Below are 17,284 nucleotides of genomic sequence, written 5' to 3' on the forward strand. Positions count from 1 at the left end.
ATCCGCTGCTGGCCTGTCGTGTGCACAACGTGAACAAAAGTGCCCCAGCCCGGCGTCCCCACCAATCCGCTCCACCCGCGCTGGGTCCTTTAGCCGCAACGCCCGCCGACCGGGGCTGCAGACTTGGCTTGTCGCCGTATCTCTACTAACTATTTCCTCCTCCCCCCCCCGAAAATAACTTCTCTCCTTCGTTTAGTTTTTCCTTCATTCTCTATTTTTATTTATCTTTTTTTTTTTTATTTTTATTATTGTTATTTTTTTTGTTCGCGTTGTTAGTTACTATCCTCCTTCTTCAGTTCGCCTGAGATTCCTTTGGTGCCGTCAAGAATTCCAGGAGATCCAGCCAGTTAGTTCATATTTCTTGACGCACACCGGGAACAGGCGCACAGCCTTTCCGTCCTCCCCCCCTCGAGTCACCACCGCTGCGTGGGAATCATCCATCCCCTCCGCTATGAGACTCCCAAGTTGTCTGGTTCCCGTCGTGACCAGTCTCTTATCGCTCCTGTCGCAAAATGTTCTCGGTATGTAAAGCCTTTTTCGTGTCTTGCATCGCTATCTGGCTTTGTCTTGCTAACTATACCCACCCGTTTGTTATCAGCACACGCTCAAAGAGACAGAATCAACTACATCTCACTCGTTGAGGACCCGGTGATCAATACTCCATCACGACGAGTACACGCATTGTCAAGTTTCGATCTTATATTTTCACTTCATCAGAAGAACCAGCGCATAAAGCTGAGCCTGGAACCAAATCATGACCTTCTCGGGTTCCAGCCCGAGGTACACTACGCTGACAACGACGGACAACTCCAGCAAATACAGTCCATTAATAGGTATGACCATAAAGTCTTCAAGGGATGGGCTTCGGTCGAGTCTGAGAGTGGTTGGGAACGATCCGGGTGGGCACGCATCGTTGTCTATGACGATGGCCCATTCCCCTTATTCGAAGGCACCTTTACAATAATGCACGACCACCATCATGTCTTGCTGCGATCTAGTTACATGCAGACAAGGCAGCCGTCGGATCCCGCCTTGGAAGATACGACTCGGGATTATATGATCGTCTTCCGTGATTCCGACGTCGGTCGGGATATACATGCGAATCTCAAGCGTGGCTCACCGATAGAACGTTCGTGTGGCTCAGACAGTTTGAGCTTTAATACCGACCCTGACCACCCTATGTTTCGCCCGGTGGAGCGACGCGACCAGAGCTCCTGGGCCGCGATGCCACTCGATCTCATGATGGGCATCAGCAAAAGGCAAGGAGACATCTCTGGTGGGAATCCTGGGGGTCCAATAAACCTCCGGGAAACGATTGGAAGCACTGCTGGTTGCCCGAGAACGAAAAAAGTCGCTTTAATTGGCGTCGCCGCCGATTGCGAGTATACAAAGTCTTTCAATTCTTCGGTCCAGGCCGCTCAACGCAACATTGTCAACGTGGTAAACAGTGCGTCTCAGATCTACGAGGAAGCATTCAACATCACCCTCGGGCTCAGAAAGGTCCAAGTTCTTCCCGGAGAATGCCCCGCGACTCCACCGGCCTCCGCCCCTTGGAACGCTGCTTGTGGCACAAGACAGAATTCAGGACCCGATATCTCTCGGAGATTGAATCTCTTTTCCGCTTGGAGAGGTGAGCAGAACGATGATAATGCGTTTTGGATGTTGATGACAACTTGTAATTCCGGCCCTGAGGTTGGCTTGGCCTGGCTGGGTCAAGTGTGCATCAACACTGCCAGCCGGCAGTCAGACCGTGACGGTGGGCCCACGCAATCAGTGAGTAGCACCGGAGTTGTCGTGCGAACTCCACAGGAATGGCAAGTGTTTGCTCATGAAGCAGGCCATATCTTTGGTGCTGTTCACGATTGTGACTCTGAACTTTGCGCATCGCAGGCCAATGTTGCCAGGGCTCGTTGCTGTCCTCTAACGGCCGATAGCTGCGATGCAGATGGCCGGTTCATCATGAATCCAACCTCAGGAAGGGGTATTACTGATTTTTCTCCCTGCACAATCGGCCAGATTTGTACTGCAATGGGTCGAAACATCGTTCGGACCAGCTGCTTCACAAATAACCGAAACGTGGTAACATACGCCGGGAGTGAGTGTGGTAATGGTATTGTCGAAGAAGGTGAAGACTGTGACTGCGGCGGCGAGGAAATGTGTGCCAACAACCGATGCTGTGACCCTAGGACTTGCAAATTCCGCGATGGTGCAGTCTGCGACGACTCAAACGAGGAGTGCTGCAGGAATTGCCAATTTGCTTCGTCAGACACCGTTTGTCGACCTAGCGCCGGTCCTTGTGACCCTGAGGAGAAATGTACCGGGAGAACCGCTCTGTGCCCAAAAGATAGTTACAAGAAAGATGGTGATAGATGTGGAAATGGGCTTGCCTGTGCTAGTGGGCAATGTACCAGCAGAGACATGCAATGTAGAGTCATGATGGGTGGCAGGCTCGGCGGAAACGACACAGAATCGTGCGATTTTTCGAGCTGTTCCCTAAGCTGCCGCTCCAGATCATCAAGCCCCGACGTTTGTATAATTGGAATGCAGTACTTCCTGGATGGCACCCCTTGTGTTGCCGGTGGAGTGTGCAAAAATGTAAGTTCGGACCTTTCGGTTTCATATAATTTCCTCTATCCCGCTCGACCTTTTCTGATAGCTTACGATTGTTCTAGGGCTCCTGTACCGGAAGCTCCTTTGGCAAGGAAATTCGGTCCTGGATTGATAGGAACAAGAACCTTGTTATCGGTCTCTCTGCTGGTCTCGGCGGTCTCCTAGTTCTCGCCATTTTCGGCTGCATTTTCCGTCGCTGCCGAAGACCTAGACCAAAGAACCGGAAGATGGCACCCATGAAAGTGAGAAGCGTACCAGATATGTGGACAAGCTCAGTACCGCCTGATCAGTACACTCGCGGCCCTCCACCAGGCCCACCACAGAATATACCGCCGGTATATCCACCACCAGCATATTCGCAAACCTATGGACGTGGTGACATGCCTTCACCTCGATATGCATAATTTTCTCTCCTAAGCCATGTTACGATTGTATGAAAATGTTCCTTTTTTTTTTTTTTCGCTTCATTTCATTTTGACTTTTGGACCGGGTAACAGTCAGCATCAACATCCACAGTACATTTCTTCGTTTTAAGCACCTCATTCTCAGTTACATTTATGGCATGTACTTTCCTCATTCCACACCCCAACATAATCGTTGTTCGAACGATGCAGATACTATGATCTTGCATATATGCGACTCTACATATCCCATGCTTATCTTTTACTTCTTCTGCTCTTGTGCCAAGTGGAAAAAGGGAAATTCTTTTACACTAAACACCTGGGGCCCCTTTTTTGCATTTTTCTAAGTTCTTTTTTGCCCATCACACTAGCAGATACAATGTTGGATTGGGTTGCTTTGTTCTAAGCATCAGGGTCTGGACCAAGTTTGGTTAACATTTCACTATTGTTTTTGTCATCATTTTTGCATGGGAATTGGGACGCTTTTCCTTTTCCTTTTTTTTTGGTGTGAATATTTTTAGAGGTATACTCGCCTCTACATTTCGTCCTGCTGGCTGTGGGGATCGGGTCCTCTCAAGAGTTTGGAATTTGTCGATAACCTTTGTGCAGGGAAGCAGATATGTGAGATATTCACCCTGTATATATTGTTTGGTATACACATATTTATCTCAAGTCCAGTACTGTTTAACTGGCATTGTTGTATTGTTGTGGAAAAAGGCAAGATGAGGATCAGATACATACATGGCCAGTTGGGATATGATACCCCTTAAACTAACATACATGGCCGTACTCGTATGTATATATGTACGCACAGTACATACATACATGCCTTTTACGTATTGAGCGACCGTGTCCACCGGGTGGGCAAAATAGCAATACTTCCATCGATGTTGAACTTTCGACTCCCAGCGCGTTGGGCAAACGCCGACCAGCCTATGGGCTCAAGAGCAGTTTCAACATAATGCGCCATATTCTCGCACTCCAGTGATATTATACCTAACCAACCGCCCTTGCAGCACATTCCATCGTTCCCAAGGTAGCCTGCATACCACTAACCTTGGTGTATCCGCTCAGCAGGTATCGGAATAGCCTTGTCAAACAACGCATCGTTTCAAGCCGGTCCTGTCTCGGACACAAATTGTACCCATGCGTAAATTTGAGCTCAAAAGCTCATCACTTAAAAGATCCTTTTAAGGATGAGGTGGCTACCGAAAAAGCCCTCGAGCAACATGAAGATTCAAGAAACCACAGATAAGGAAAGATTGTACAGGTTCTGATGTGGTTCATGGAAAACAGTCCGGCTGACATTGAGAATTTTATCTCACGAGTTCTGTACACAAGGACAAGGCTTGATTCACGCGATAAACTAACCGTATTTCAGCTCTCGGAGGACGAATGGCTGCAACAAGCCTAATGTTGAGAGTGAGTAATCATGCATCGTCCGATTTCTCACGCATGTCAGTTGGAGCAAAACAGGAGAAAAAAGGGGGGAAGAAGCACAATAACATAAAAGCATCCCTCTAAATCTCCAACATTTCCAGGAATAAACATGTCTTTAAGAAAACTCGCTAAATATAATAAAAACAAAGGAAATCCTTCAAAACGCCTGAGACAAAAAAAAAATGGCACGCCAGCCGCTCCGCCTCTCTCGAATCATCTTGATACCTCGTGATCCACTTGAAGGATCACTGCAGACAAATACCCACAAATCCTTCCCTTGTCACCCCGCCCACGCCTTCTAGATCAAACTCCTCAATCATCGCCCTCAATTCCTCCTCTTCAAGCCCCGTCTCTCCCAGCTCCCTGGCCACTCTCCTCAAATCCTCCAGATCGATATATCCTTTCCCGCCTTCATCAAAAAGCTCGAAAGCGCGGAGTATTTCTTCACGCGGATCTCGTTCGAGGATCTTGCGAGCTGTGATGGTCTGGAAGGAGGAGAGTGGCATGAGCAGGGAAGATGGGTGAGGTGGAGGTTGTTGTGAAGGCTGGGGCTGGCGGGACGATTGCTGGGATTGATTGGGCTGATTTGTGCCGCCGGGGGCGGCGGTGGGTCGTGGGACGCCGTAGGTTGTGAGGAGGGAGATGAGGTCGGGTTTGGAAAGGGTGAAGCCCAAGGCGCGCAGGGCGACGCGGAGTTCGTGGTAGTCCAGGTGGCGGTCGCGGTCGAGATCAAAGAGAGTGAACTGTTTTTTATTAAAATTGAGGGTTAGGCTCAGTATTGCGGAAAAGAATAGATCGTGGTGGGTTCCTACAGCTTCGTTGATTTCTTCTCTCTGCTCCTCTGATAGGTCGCTTAGAGGATTGTTGTTCCCTCCGCTGGCAGCACCGCTCAGCCCTCCCGTCGGATTCCCTTGATGTGACTGCAAACCATGTTGCTGTGCGCCGTGCCCTTGTACCATCACTGATCCATGCGTCGACGCCTTTCCCAGACCCATAGCTGGGCCGCCACCAGAACCTTCACCGCCGTAATCACCGGCTCTATCTCTTCGTGATAATGCTGCTGAGGACCCAAAAGGTAGAGGGGTTGGATTTAACCCCGAACGATCAGGGAGTTTGCCGGCTGCATAGGAGGAGCGGGGTGGGAACGAGGGGTGAGTGGAGGAAGATGCCATTCCTTCACTCGATGTTTACTTGTTTTCGCCTGGCTTGATAAGACCGAGCAGCGAAAGCGGTGGGAGCTGTGGTTTCCGAAAGGTATATTATGAGCACATTCGTCTGTTCAGTTCGATTTTCGAATAATAAACAATAGGTTCAGTGTGCAATTGAGCGGGAGAATCTGTGTTATTGTTCTGTGCAGTCCAGCCTGCGCCGAACTTGAAGCTGTTTTGGACGAACGCGACGTGATGGCTGACTCAGCGGTTTCTGGTTCTGGGCTCAGTGCAACATATGAACTCAGAGTAAGGCCGGGCTCCATTTGACTGACATATCGACGCATGAAAGTGATAAACATTCTTTTTGTTTCCCGCCAATATGGGTGGTCGGCGTGCTTTCAAAAGAAAAGTGGCCCGGGATAGACCACGAGGATATGAAGACGGCTGGAATTAGCTATGTATTGTTGGCACCTGGAAGATACTTAATGGAAAGCCAGGGCATTGGCTTGGTACCATTGTCAACTCTAGTATAGACCATTGGTGTCCGCTTTCCTTAACTAAAGTCTGGGGGTGGTGGCGCAAGTAATGCTGTGATATATGCTAGGTGCTTTTCGTCATTATAAATATTGCCCTCTAAAGGGTGGACGTCTTCGAACAAGGATCTCCGCTCAATCGATTCCCACAGCTGCCGTGCATGTCAGACTAAGCCGTCTAAAATTTTTCAATATAGCCTGGCATCACTTATGTTCGAGAGGGGAGATTTGACTAATTCGGGGAAATGGAGGCAAAAACCGAAGGCCAGATCCAATAAAGCCAACACATTCATATATCAAAGGCTAGGATATCACGCAAGAAGCTAGGTCAAATCATACTGCTTTTTACTCGTCGCTGATTTCTGGACGGCCACAGAGGCTGCATTCCCTCATGCAAATTAATCGTCACATTTCAAGCCATCATACATTCAGAATGCAATTTCGAAGGAAAAAAAAAATTGGCCACATCCCCTATTCCTTTCCAGCGCGCCCTCCCCGCGGGGATGAATATCAAACCCAACAGACATACTAAAATACACTGGTGAATCAATGCAAATCGCCTGCACACTCCACACAAGTCATCAAAACCCGTTTAACGCCGGCAAGCTCAATCATACCGATCAGGAATGAAAGGATAGAGAAAAGGAGGAAAAGGATGCAAGACTGATTTTGGAAGAAAAAGGCTGAGGTTTTATCGGAATCACGCCCGAATAGGGGGCTTGACCGACTGCGGAATGCTAGACTTTTATTAATGCGTCGCGCACTGCGAAAATAAGTAATCGATGGGTTAAGAATAAAGAAATTGACGTTGAAGCAGGTACATCTTGTCGTTTCGCACTATTCACACCGATTAGGGAACTCCTGGCGGCTTGGGATCGGAAGGAGACTGCTGCTGATATGGCTGCTGTTGTTGCTGCTGTTGTTGAGCCATTGCCGCATACCACATTGCAACGTAATTCTCGTAGCCGCCGTACATTGCGTAAGGATCGGCGCTATCGCCTCCCGCCGCCGGAGCCGACGCTTGAGAGGGCTGTGATGACTTGGCCTGATCCTGAGGGTAACTCCGGAGTTGGGGCTGCGAATATCGCTCACTATATCCATCATCGCGTCTAGCTTGGGATCGTGATTTCTTGACAATTCAAGTTAGATGCGGCTGACAAGGGCTCAAGTTGAAAAGTCTGACTTACAAAAGTATCGACCTTCTCCAAGATGCTCTTCTTCATCTGTTCAATGGCTTGCTTGGACCCTATCATTACAACTTCTCTGTCAACCTCCCGGCCAACAGCCGGTAGTATATTGACTTTGCAACCAGTAATATTCTGCAGTTCTTTAATGGTATCGCCGCCTAATAGGACAATGTTAACAAGGGAGAGTATCAACCAGTGCGTGTCAGATAATACCTTTTCCAATGATCATTCCAACAGATTCTTTGGGGATGAAAATGCTGTCATCGCCTCGCTCAGGGGCTGGAGCTCCTGTATCTCTTTCAGGCGCATATCCTCGTGGCTCGCGTTGTGGTGGGGCACCGCCCTGTCGTGAGTCGGTTTCCACTACTTCTAATATAAGATCCTTCGCCCGTTGAATGGCCCTTGGGGCTCCGTTCAAATTGACTGGCCGAAGACCATTAAGGCTTTTATCTTCAGGCGCAATAATCACGTGGCATCCACTGCGATCCTGAAGATCCTTTATCGTCTCACCGCCGCGGCCAATGATCAGACCTACAGTCCGATCGGGGACCATCATCTGCGTTGAGGAGTTCTCATCTTCTCCATACCCAGGTTGCCTCCCAGGTGGTTCGTGCGGGCCGCGAGACGCAAAGCGATCTGCAGAAGCCATTGCACCTCGCGCAGCATTATTCTCGCTGATCATACGAAATATTTCCGCCTTCGCATCGCTCCGCGCGGCTCTAGTTCCGGAAATCCTGCAAGGTCTGATATTAACATTTGATTCGGGGCTATCCAAAAACTGTATCCGCGTTCCGGTGTCGGACTCAATTCTTCGAAGATTATCTCCTTGTCGACCAATGATCAATCCGACAAGCTTTGAATCTATATTTATCGTTTCGGTACTGTCATCCATCCCACCCCCCCTTCTACTGGGAGGCGACCTATCACTTGCGCCCCGATGAGGTCTGCTTGGCTGGGCGGGATACGCGTCCGTTGCCCGGCCCGCAGGACGAGGAGAAAAGGATCGCTCTCTGACGTAAGCGCGATCATTCCCACGCCTATCTCCGCGACGTTCATCACGGTAAGGATTGTAGTTGTCTCGGAAAACATCGCGCGTAGCGCGTGGCGGTGTTCTCGAAGGCGAGCGCGAGCGATGATACGATCGGGAGTCACGTCGAGGGTCCGCGCCTCTTTGATCTGAATAGACAGGAATAAGGACAAGTAAGCTATGGGGTGGAGTGGGATGCCGAAAGGGTAAATACCGTGATTTGAACCGTACGCAATGCCTTTCTCCGCTGCGATACCGCGAGCTTTGGCAATCGCATCTGCGATGCTGACGGATCCAGTGTTGACCGGTTTGACACCGCTAATATCGACACTTCCGGTGCTATCAGGAGGCGGAAGGGAGAAGCCCGTTTGGTTTACGAGCGGTGCTGAGCTCGGATTCGAGCCTGCGAACGTGGCCGGGGCAGCTAAACCGCCAGGCTGCGCGGCAGCTAATTCAAACAATGCGCATTAGTACCAGACCTAAAGGGAATTGAACTGGATTGCGTATCCGGTATCTGCATATGTACTCACCTAGGGCTGCTAGGATCTGAGATATGTTCTGTTGGTCGGCCATGGTATGGTCTCGTTCTTTTTCTGTGGTGCAGATAAAAAATACAAACTCTGGGAAACTGGGGGAGGCTTTGGAGCACGGGGGCTTGGAGCGACCGTAAAAATCCACAACAGAATTAACTACGGATTGGTACAAACGTGCATCGCAGGGCGCTCCATTCCAGGGAAAGTAGGGCAACTTGCACAAGGTATGGAGGAGCTGGGCATCTGTCTGAATGGCCCGGATCCTGTTGTTTTGTGAGTGACCGCCGGCTTGCAGATTTTCGAGGCGCCAGAAACAACCCCTGCTCAAAAGGGTTTAGCGGCGTCATATCATCAGTTCCCCGCAAAACTGCTTGTCGCGATTGTTGCAGCGATGAGGGAGAAAAAGAAATAAAAATAAAAATAAAAAGAGAAATAGAAATAGAAATAGAAATAATAATATTCACACCCAGTTGAGCACCAAGTGAATTATTAACTAAATATCTATGTGGGCTCATGGATTGGCTATTGACAGGAGGCAGCAACCAACTCAAAAGGCTACAAAGCCCTGCTGCTGGGATATTGACTTGTTGACTACGCAGCCGGTCAACAACGTGGATGTATGGAATCCGATGAGATCAACTAACTCGCTCAGTCACTGAGAAGCAAAGGTGGTACTTCCTCCAGACTAATCATTCACAGTCAATGCTAGATACATGAACAATGCTCAAAGGCTTTATCACAAAGCACCTCTTATCACAATGTGTATCCCTTGTTGAAAAGAATCTAAACATTGCACAATTTATCGAACAATGTACTTCTGCAATCCTCGCAATCGCTTCTTGGCCTCTTCCAGATCCTCATCCGGCTTGCAAATCGAGAATCGGATCCAGTCTTCTCCAATGTGCGCATTGGCATCTGTGTAGAATTCCGTGGGTGGGATGGTCCCCACGCCAACCTCCATTGCTAGGAACCAGAACAATTTAAAGTCCCGGGGCCGGCTTTCAATGTGTGGTGGGAACGAATAATCCTCTGGGATTTTCACAGAAGCCATGTTCGCCAGCACAAAGTATCCGCCGTCTGGGTCCGTATACTGTATTCAGTATTCCATTAGAACAGGCACGGACATGTGCTGAGGGGTAATAGCGAGCCTGAGGAGCAAAGGAAAGTATCAAGCAGCCTTACCGGAATGTTCAATTCATCAAAAACTTCACAGAATCTCTCTATCTTCCCACGCATTTCTTGCCTGCTTTGGTCCCAGAAGCCAACCTTGTCCGCCTCCTCAAACCCAATGGCGGCTGCTGCTTGGAGGGGAGCAACGCTGCTGTAACAGATTCGCGTATGTGCAGCGGCGACGTATTTAATGAGGTGCTCGGGTCCAATGAGATACCCTACACGCCAGCCAGTCGCGTAGAAATTTTTGCCCGCAGAGCCCACAGTGAGGGTGCGCTCGGCAACTTGGGGTGAAAGAGTTGCGATGCGGGTAAACGGCACGTAGTAGAGCCGGTCGTACACCTCATCAGAGACAATAATTGTGTTGTACTTGATGCAAAGGGCGGCAATCCTCTCGAGTTCTTCGCGAGACAGGACCTTACCGACTGGATTATGTCTTGGCATCTAGTGTCAGTATGGAGGAACCCGCAATCCGTGCTATTTACCTGGACTTACGGTGTATTCAAGACCTGAGGTAGACGATGGTCAGCTGCGATTCAGCAAGAATAGTCGCTGTGATGAAGAAACTCACTATCATCCTAGTTTTCTCGTTGAAAGTCTTTTCGAGCTCATCGAAATCGATGGACCATTCGGATGCCTTTGTTTTCCTCTTTGAGCCATCTTTCGGTGGATGTAAGGGCACGTATCTAATAGTACCCCCTGGCATTTCAATGTTGCTAATATATCTATGCAACTCGTTAGCAAACGATTTCCATAGTAGCACCTCCATGAGGGCTACGGGTCACATACTGGTCGAAAAACGGTTCGAAGATGATGACTTCATCACCCGGTTCCACAAAACCCATAAACGCGCTGAGCATGCCTAAGATTCAAATGAATCCATGTTCGTGTATTCTCGTGGTAAACGAGTGCCATTACCTTCGTTTGCTCCGCTGGTAATCACCACTTCGCTCTCTGGATCAATCCTTTTCCCAAAGAAGGGAGAGTAAGCGGTGGCAATGGCCTGCTTCAACCGTGGGTTTCCCTGTCGCAAGTTCAACATGCCTGTGGAATTAGAGAGGATGAATGCTTAGGAACGTACTTTTGTTGGCGCATATTGGTTCGATACCACTTTGTCAAGCTCATTTTTCGCAGCATTAAGGATAAATTCAGGGGGATTATAGCCACTAGCCGATTGGAAATAATGAGTCGTTGACACTGCATCCAACAGACAGCAGGCAATCCAGGCTTACAAGAAACCTTGTCCCATGTTCACGACAGGTTGAACAGGGGACGCATTGGCGGCTTCGCGGGCAATTGACCTGCATGACACCAGATCAGAATTCTAATCACTGGTAACAAGTAGTTGGGTCCTTGATGGGGCTTCACCAAACATCTTTCCGCTGACCAGCAACCCTTTTTGCAGGGCGGAAAGGATCGGAGGTCGCTGGTGTGGAAGACATTTTTCTGACCGAGCTGGAGAAATGGTACGCCGGACTTAGCGGGGAGAATGCGCGAGAAGGACTTATGACGAGCCCACGGTCTGGCAAGAGGTGTTTCGAAGAGATCGGGGGGAGTCTGTGAGAGATGCGCATGGGGAAGGAGAGCAAGTCAAAAAGGCGCTGTGACTGATGATCGTGTGGGCGGGCCGGCAACTCACTGACTAGTTATTGGTTTGTTCTAGCAACCCTCCCCGTCGCTTCAATTGTCGTGCGCGGATGTCGCAATATTCGCCAAGCCCTTTCCCCGGGAACAAACGCCAGACAAGCATGCACGATGCCTCAACGCCGACGCCCCCCAAGAGACAAATGCCGATTTTCGGAGTTTGAGCCACCACTTGCCGAAGCCCCGCAGCCACACCCTCTGATTGGGTGGCTTCGCAGTGGGGCTGGAGACGCGTTATGCGCGTTTATGCGCGTTTGGCTTTTCTCCGTGCAACTCTAATTCCGGACCGGCAAAGCTTTTGTTGAGAAGCAGACGACCTCCCTGCTTCGACCGCTCAAGCATGGCCTTGTCACTCCCAACACAGGCAGCCACTATGTCCTTCGAATGCCCGATTTGTGGAAAACCGGTGAGGCAGAGCAAGATCAATAGCCACATCGACTCGAACTGCAAAGACTTTGTGGAGGTGGACGGGAATGACTCGTCCTCACAACCCCCAGCCCCTTTTTCGGATTTCTTCCAGCCCTTGTCGAACAAGTCAAGCTCGAAATCGATACCGAAACCAAACAGCACCAGAATCTCCAGCCAGCCCTTACCCGGTGGAAAGAGAACTCTACCTGCTGAAGAACGTGGCGCACCTCGATCCTCTGCCCATGACGACGCCAAACCTGTAATCCCCGCCGGCGACCTGCCTGAACATGTCGTCAAAAGACCGAGAGTGTCAAATGCCCTCGAGAAGGCGGCCCCGCTCGCGGAGCGTATGCGACCACGAACGCTGGATGAGGTTTGTGGGCAGGAACTAGTGGGTCAGAATGGGGTGCTCCGCGGCCTCATAGAAGCGGACCGGGTGCCGAGCATGATACTTTGGGGCGGAGCAGGGACGGGCAAAACAACCATTGCACGGGTGATAGCAACCATGGTGGGGAGCCGCTTCGTGGAAATCAACAGCACCAGCTCGGGAGTGGCAGAATGCAAGAAGATTTTCGCAGAGGCGAGGAATGAACTGAGGTTGGCGGGGAGGAAAACAATAATTTTCTGTGATGAGATCCATCGCTTCTCCAAATCCCAACAGGATGTGTTTCTTGGTCCAGTAGAAAGTGGTCAAGTGACTCTCATCGGTGCTACCACCGAAAACCCGTCTTTCAAAGTTCAAAACGCTCTACTGTCACGCTGCCGCACATTCACCTTGTCGAAATTAACCGACGATGATATCATTTCTATTCTGAACCGTGCCCTAGAGCTTGAGGGTCCGAACTACTCGCCAACGAACCTAGTTGATGAAGAGCTCATCAGATACCTGGCTGCCTTTGCTGACGGTGATGCTCGGACGTCACTCAACTTGTTAGAGTTGGCGATGGATCTATCTAAGAGACCCGGGATGACTAAAGACGAGCTTAAAAAAGGCCTTACCCGTACCCTTGTCTATGACCGTGCTGGAGATCAGCACTATGACACCATATCTGCTTTCCATAAATCGATTCGGGGAAGTGACCCCGATGCGGCTCTATACTACTTGGCTCGGATGATCCAGTCGGGAGAGGACCCATTGTACATAGCACGGCGCCTGATTGTTGTGGCTTCTGAAGACGTTGGACTTGCCGATAACTCAATGCTGCCCCTCGCCGTCGCTGCATACACCGCAGTGGAAAAGATAGGCCTCCCAGAAGCTCGAATAAACCTCGCACACGCTACAGTAGCACTATCTCTATCACAAAAGAGCACGAGGGCTTACAGAGCATTAGGCAACGCGTTTGTCGCCTTACAGGAACCCGGAATCGCCGGGCTTCCAATTCCGATTCACCTGCGGAATGCGCCCACGAAACTCATGAAGGGCCTGGGGTATGGCCAAGAGTACAAATACAACCCTGACTACGCAGGTGGGAAAGTCGCCCAAACCTATTTACCGGACAAATTACAAGGTCGTCACTTTCTTGAAGATCACGACCTCGGAACTCGCGTTGACCCCGATCTACATAAATCGTGAGGAGCAGAATATATGCGATGACGTCAATCTTAAGGCTGAGATACAACCATTCACTGCGCCGTCATGGCATGACGTGACGGGCGCACTAGTTATAGCCCTGGTGAGCCCGCGTGCATCCCGTCTTTAGTGTATAATGGCCTGGGAAATCGAAACATGCCCTAAAATTCTGTTGCTTATAGAGCTGAAGCCTTGTATGATGACGATGATGATGATTGATAACGTCTCCCAACATGTCTCAAAAGTGATGGCATACATGGTCAGCTGCACATGGATTGTGAGCATCGCCAAGCACATCTAGTTGGATATGGCGACTCTCTTTCAATCTCTCAATCTCTTCATCTGCTCGGTACCCGCTGCAATGACGTCGAATGAGCCCCAGCCCCTGTGACGTCACTTCCGCTGTCACCAAAACACGTGATTTCACGTTGGTTATTCTGCCACCGCTTTCGTCGCGTTGGTTCGTTGTGCCAAGGGCCCCTGGAGAGAGTCTGTGCACGCCATTCCTCATTCGCGGCGGCCGCCTTCATTGCCGCCAATAATGCGCGGGCACGAAGCAACAAGTACTGCCGGCGGCGACTGGCAGCAGAGATCGTCGCTGGTGAGATTCGAGTGAGCAGTTGCTTTGAGCTTCATGCTTTAAATCTTCTTGGTCTTCCTCTTTTCCTGTTTTCATCGAAGTCAAGTCTTACAACAGAAGCATGTTGGAGCAAGCGCAGACTGCGGAGTACTCCGTAGTTGACTAGGTAGCTTATTTTGAAGCCTACACCGTGGCCGACAGGATTCTCCTGCCGATCGGTCTCTGCTGCCCTCCCACGAGCCATGGAGCATTATCTGAACCTGAGGTCCTACGATCAGGATCCATCCCCGACCCAACACCTATCGGTAGATCCCGATGACTCTAATATTCAGGTAAGCCATGGGGAACTGCAAACCTTCCGGGTTCAACATTTCTGAGCCACTGACAATTGATTCCCAAGAATACCCTGGCCACATCTCTCTCTCAAACCTCTGCAGAAGAGTCAACATTTCGAATAGATGCGATATCGATACCGGCTCGCAACACTCCATTCTTTCCCCTGCTACATGATTTTGAGGAAAACCGAGGGGATCAAAACCAATATGCTCACATTGCCGATGGCACAAAAGCGGTCACCAATGCTGGCGTCCATGGTGTCGTTGTTCATCCGGAATATATATCTACCCAGGTGTTGCCAAGCTCTCCAATTATTCATCCCCTTGGCATCCCCAAAATCCCCCATGTCGTCTCTCGCAGCCCATCCCCAATGTTGACCCGCTTTCCCCAGAAGTTGCCCCAAGAAATTGGTGACGATTTTTCATTGGACAATGCCACAGGATCACATGCACAACAACTTCCACCACCCCCAGTCGATTACGGGGATTCGGACGTATTTCAAGCTAGCCAGCCGGCCACATGCTCTCGACAATTGGCGCCAAAATTTGCCAGTAGAATAGCCAATCATGCTCCCATGGTCCTGGGTAAACAGTCCTCACGCGCTAAAGTTCGGGAATATACTTTCGTGAGCGAAGATCCGTCGAGAAAGTTACCTACCATAGCTTTGAGAGCTCGAAACATCAATTTCGACAATGACTATTCACGCAGATTGTGGGAAGAGGAGCGGCTGCACAAAGAAGCTATGAAGAAAGCTGGAGGATCATGTATATGGTGTAACCAAATGAAGAAACGCTGTGACCCTAGCAAGCGTTGTTCCCCTTGCAGGAGACGCGGTTGGCCCTGTTTCCGCAGCTATGACCAGATTTGGCTTTACGTAGCCCCTCTTTACACCTTCGGAAAGATCAAGCCGTCCGAGCGTGATCGATCGAAGGTTCTTGAGGCTGCAAAGTTGAAGACCTTTGAAAAAGCCTACGAGCTCTGCCGCAAGCTACATTCCAAGCTACAATCTCCCATCCCCCAAGGAAATGCCATCTTGCAGTGTCGCTGGCGCTACCCTAACCCCTCTGGATTGGTTGTTCTGGATTCATCGCTATTACTTGACCCACTAGAGGAATATCAGCTTCCGGAGGATGACAAAGAAACCTTGATCAGGACCGTCCTCAGTATCGTTCCGGAGCCTAAGCTCTTCAAAGAGAATAATACCTCAGAGAGCCCTACTATCCTCGGTATTTCGATGAAGATGCTGGGTCTAGCTGCCTTCATTATCAGTACCGCTCGGGGCCAGCCCTTTGCACGACAGACCGATATCCCCCATAGCCAAATTGTACTCCTATATCTCCTTACCTATCTGGTTCAGATCCTTGTCCAGTTGTCCGACGATTTCTCCTTGGAATTATTTCGGCTCTTCCGCCAGAAGAGGAATAGGAAACCTGTGCTCGATGACGCATTCCTAGCTACTGGCCTCTATTATCGTGTTTTGTCTGCATTACATTATTTCGCACCTGGCCCCGATTCGATGATAGAAGTCATACTGTTCGGCGTAAAGAAGCAGCTTGGTCCTGTAATATCTCTAATCGAAACTTTATTGCGTTCCGATTTTCTTGCGACTAATTATATCCAAGGATATCTTGGGTTGGCGTCGTCTGCTAAGGAGAAAAACTTTTGGATGTACTTTGATCGGCGTGTACCCCCACTCCCTATTCTGGACGACATGCAAATTTCATTGTATTTTTATGACAAGACTTCGTTTCCGGTCCCTACGGCGTTACACCGAAATTTCCAACCTTTCAGCTTTCCATATCTGTCTACGATTTCTGAGTTGATGTCATCTGAATATAACGAGATCTCTGATTTCCAGACGGCCGAGAATCGCCCAATGCCTGGACCGGATGTTGTGTCTTTCACAACCCGACCACAGAACGATCAATTTATCACTCATGCCACTGCTCTTGGAATATGGGCGGAGCCTGTCTTGTTTGACGACAACGTAACAGGAGAACAAAAAGACATTATTCTACATGGCCTCGATGCGGAAGGCATTTATAGTCAATCTTCGGATAGCCGGAACCCCATGCAGACTGAGTCGATCCCATTGGAAAAGGTTGGATCCAACGCCCAGGATGAGGGGGAGGCACCGACGACCTATTCTCCGGATCCCTTTTTTGATTACCAGAAGTATTTTGACCACGACGGAGGGACAAGCGGCCCGGAGTAACGAAACCAACCTAATCTCTTATCTTGAGATCACTCCGGCAGACTGCTCATGTCTACTGGACTACAAGGCCAACTGTTACTTTTGCTTGTTGATGTAAAAATTCGATGTTTAATTTATGCAGTTTCACATGGTATTTCTCTTTTAAGCATGACATACTAGATATCTGCATTTACTCCTCCTTTCTGGGACCCCTCTGAGCTCTCTACTTTCTCTAGCACAGTTTGGTCACCCCTTCGGGCCGAGCGCAGACCTGCATTTTCGAGAGAGGTGGGAGTTTTCCTGGAGCTTTTAAGGTTACGCACCAGTTCTCTTCGAAAAGAGATGTTATGATTTATGCTCTAGACGGAGTGCTTTCTGTCTCATGCCTATACACTGATAGAATATCTTGGGGACGTTCCCATCTTAACTTCTCTAGGCTACTTAATTTAATTCTAGCTTCATCGTCGAATCCTTCCGGGCTTCCAAGTCCAACCCGGCGT

At 49.6% G+C, this 17,284-nt stretch overlaps 6 protein-coding genes across 6 annotated transcripts; 3 read left to right on the top strand and 3 right to left on the bottom strand.

Annotated features, from left to right (window-relative positions):
• Positions 1–262: 262 nt before the first annotated feature.
• On the top strand, positions 263–3,699 carry CIMG_01504 (ADAM protease ADM-B). The gene is made up of 3 exons (XM_001247732.2): positions 263–521; positions 599–2,595; positions 2,673–3,699. Exons 1-3 carry the CDS (start codon positions 452–454, stop codon positions 3,012–3,014), a joined length of 2,409 nt encoding a protein of 802 aa, XP_001247733.2. The 5' UTR covers positions 263–451; the 3' UTR covers positions 3,015–3,699.
• A 594-nt stretch (positions 3,700–4,293) lies between these two features.
• CIMG_01502 (cell division control protein Cdc31) lies at positions 4,294–5,782 on the bottom strand. Its single transcript, XM_001247730.2, has 2 exons — positions 5,264–5,782; positions 4,294–5,194 (listed from the first exon to the last, which is right to left on the bottom strand). Exons 1-2 carry the CDS (start codon positions 5,621–5,623, stop codon positions 4,697–4,699), a joined length of 858 nt encoding a protein of 285 aa, XP_001247731.2. The 5' UTR covers positions 5,624–5,782; the 3' UTR covers positions 4,294–4,696.
• Positions 5,783–6,407: 625 nt separating this feature from the next.
• CIMG_01501 (far upstream element-binding protein) lies at positions 6,408–8,922 on the bottom strand (the record flags this gene model as incomplete). The annotated part of the gene is made up of 5 exons (XM_001247729.2): positions 6,408–7,264; positions 7,323–7,480; positions 7,536–8,498; positions 8,564–8,797; positions 8,880–8,922. The coding sequence occupies 5 exons, from the start codon at positions 8,920–8,922 to the stop codon at positions 6,986–6,988; spliced, it is 1,677 nt and encodes a 558-aa protein (XP_001247730.1). The 3' UTR covers positions 6,408–6,985.
• Positions 8,923–9,499: 577 nt separating this feature from the next.
• On the bottom strand, positions 9,500–11,742 carry CIMG_01500 (kynurenine aminotransferase). Its single transcript, XM_001247728.2, has 9 exons — positions 11,421–11,742; positions 11,285–11,353; positions 11,134–11,218; positions 10,971–11,076; positions 10,842–10,914; positions 10,624–10,777; positions 10,548–10,561; positions 10,065–10,488; positions 9,500–9,972 (listed from the first exon to the last, which is right to left on the bottom strand). The coding sequence occupies exons 1-9, from the start codon at positions 11,492–11,494 to the stop codon at positions 9,682–9,684; spliced, it is 1,290 nt and encodes a 429-aa protein (XP_001247729.2). The 5' UTR covers positions 11,495–11,742; the 3' UTR covers positions 9,500–9,681.
• Positions 11,743–12,069: 327 nt separating this feature from the next.
• On the top strand, positions 12,070–13,677 carry CIMG_01499 (AAA family ATPase; the record flags this gene model as incomplete). Its single annotated transcript, XM_001247727.1, has 1 exon — positions 12,070–13,677. One exon carries the CDS (start codon positions 12,070–12,072, stop codon positions 13,675–13,677), a length of 1,608 nt encoding a protein of 535 aa, XP_001247728.1.
• Positions 13,678–14,199: 522 nt separating this feature from the next.
• CIMG_01498 (uncharacterized protein) lies at positions 14,200–17,251 on the top strand. Its single transcript, XM_001247726.2, has 2 exons — positions 14,200–14,586; positions 14,655–17,251. The coding sequence occupies exons 1-2, from the start codon at positions 14,497–14,499 to the stop codon at positions 16,803–16,805; spliced, it is 2,241 nt and encodes a 746-aa protein (XP_001247727.2). The 5' UTR covers positions 14,200–14,496; the 3' UTR covers positions 16,806–17,251.
• Positions 17,252–17,284: the final 33 nt, after the last annotated feature.

The sequence above is a fragment of the Coccidioides immitis genome (genome assembly GCF_000149335.2).
Source record: "Coccidioides immitis RS genomic scaffold supercont3.1, whole genome shotgun sequence".
NCBI classification, from domain to species: Eukaryota; Fungi; Ascomycota; class Eurotiomycetes; order Onygenales; family Onygenaceae; genus Coccidioides; species Coccidioides immitis.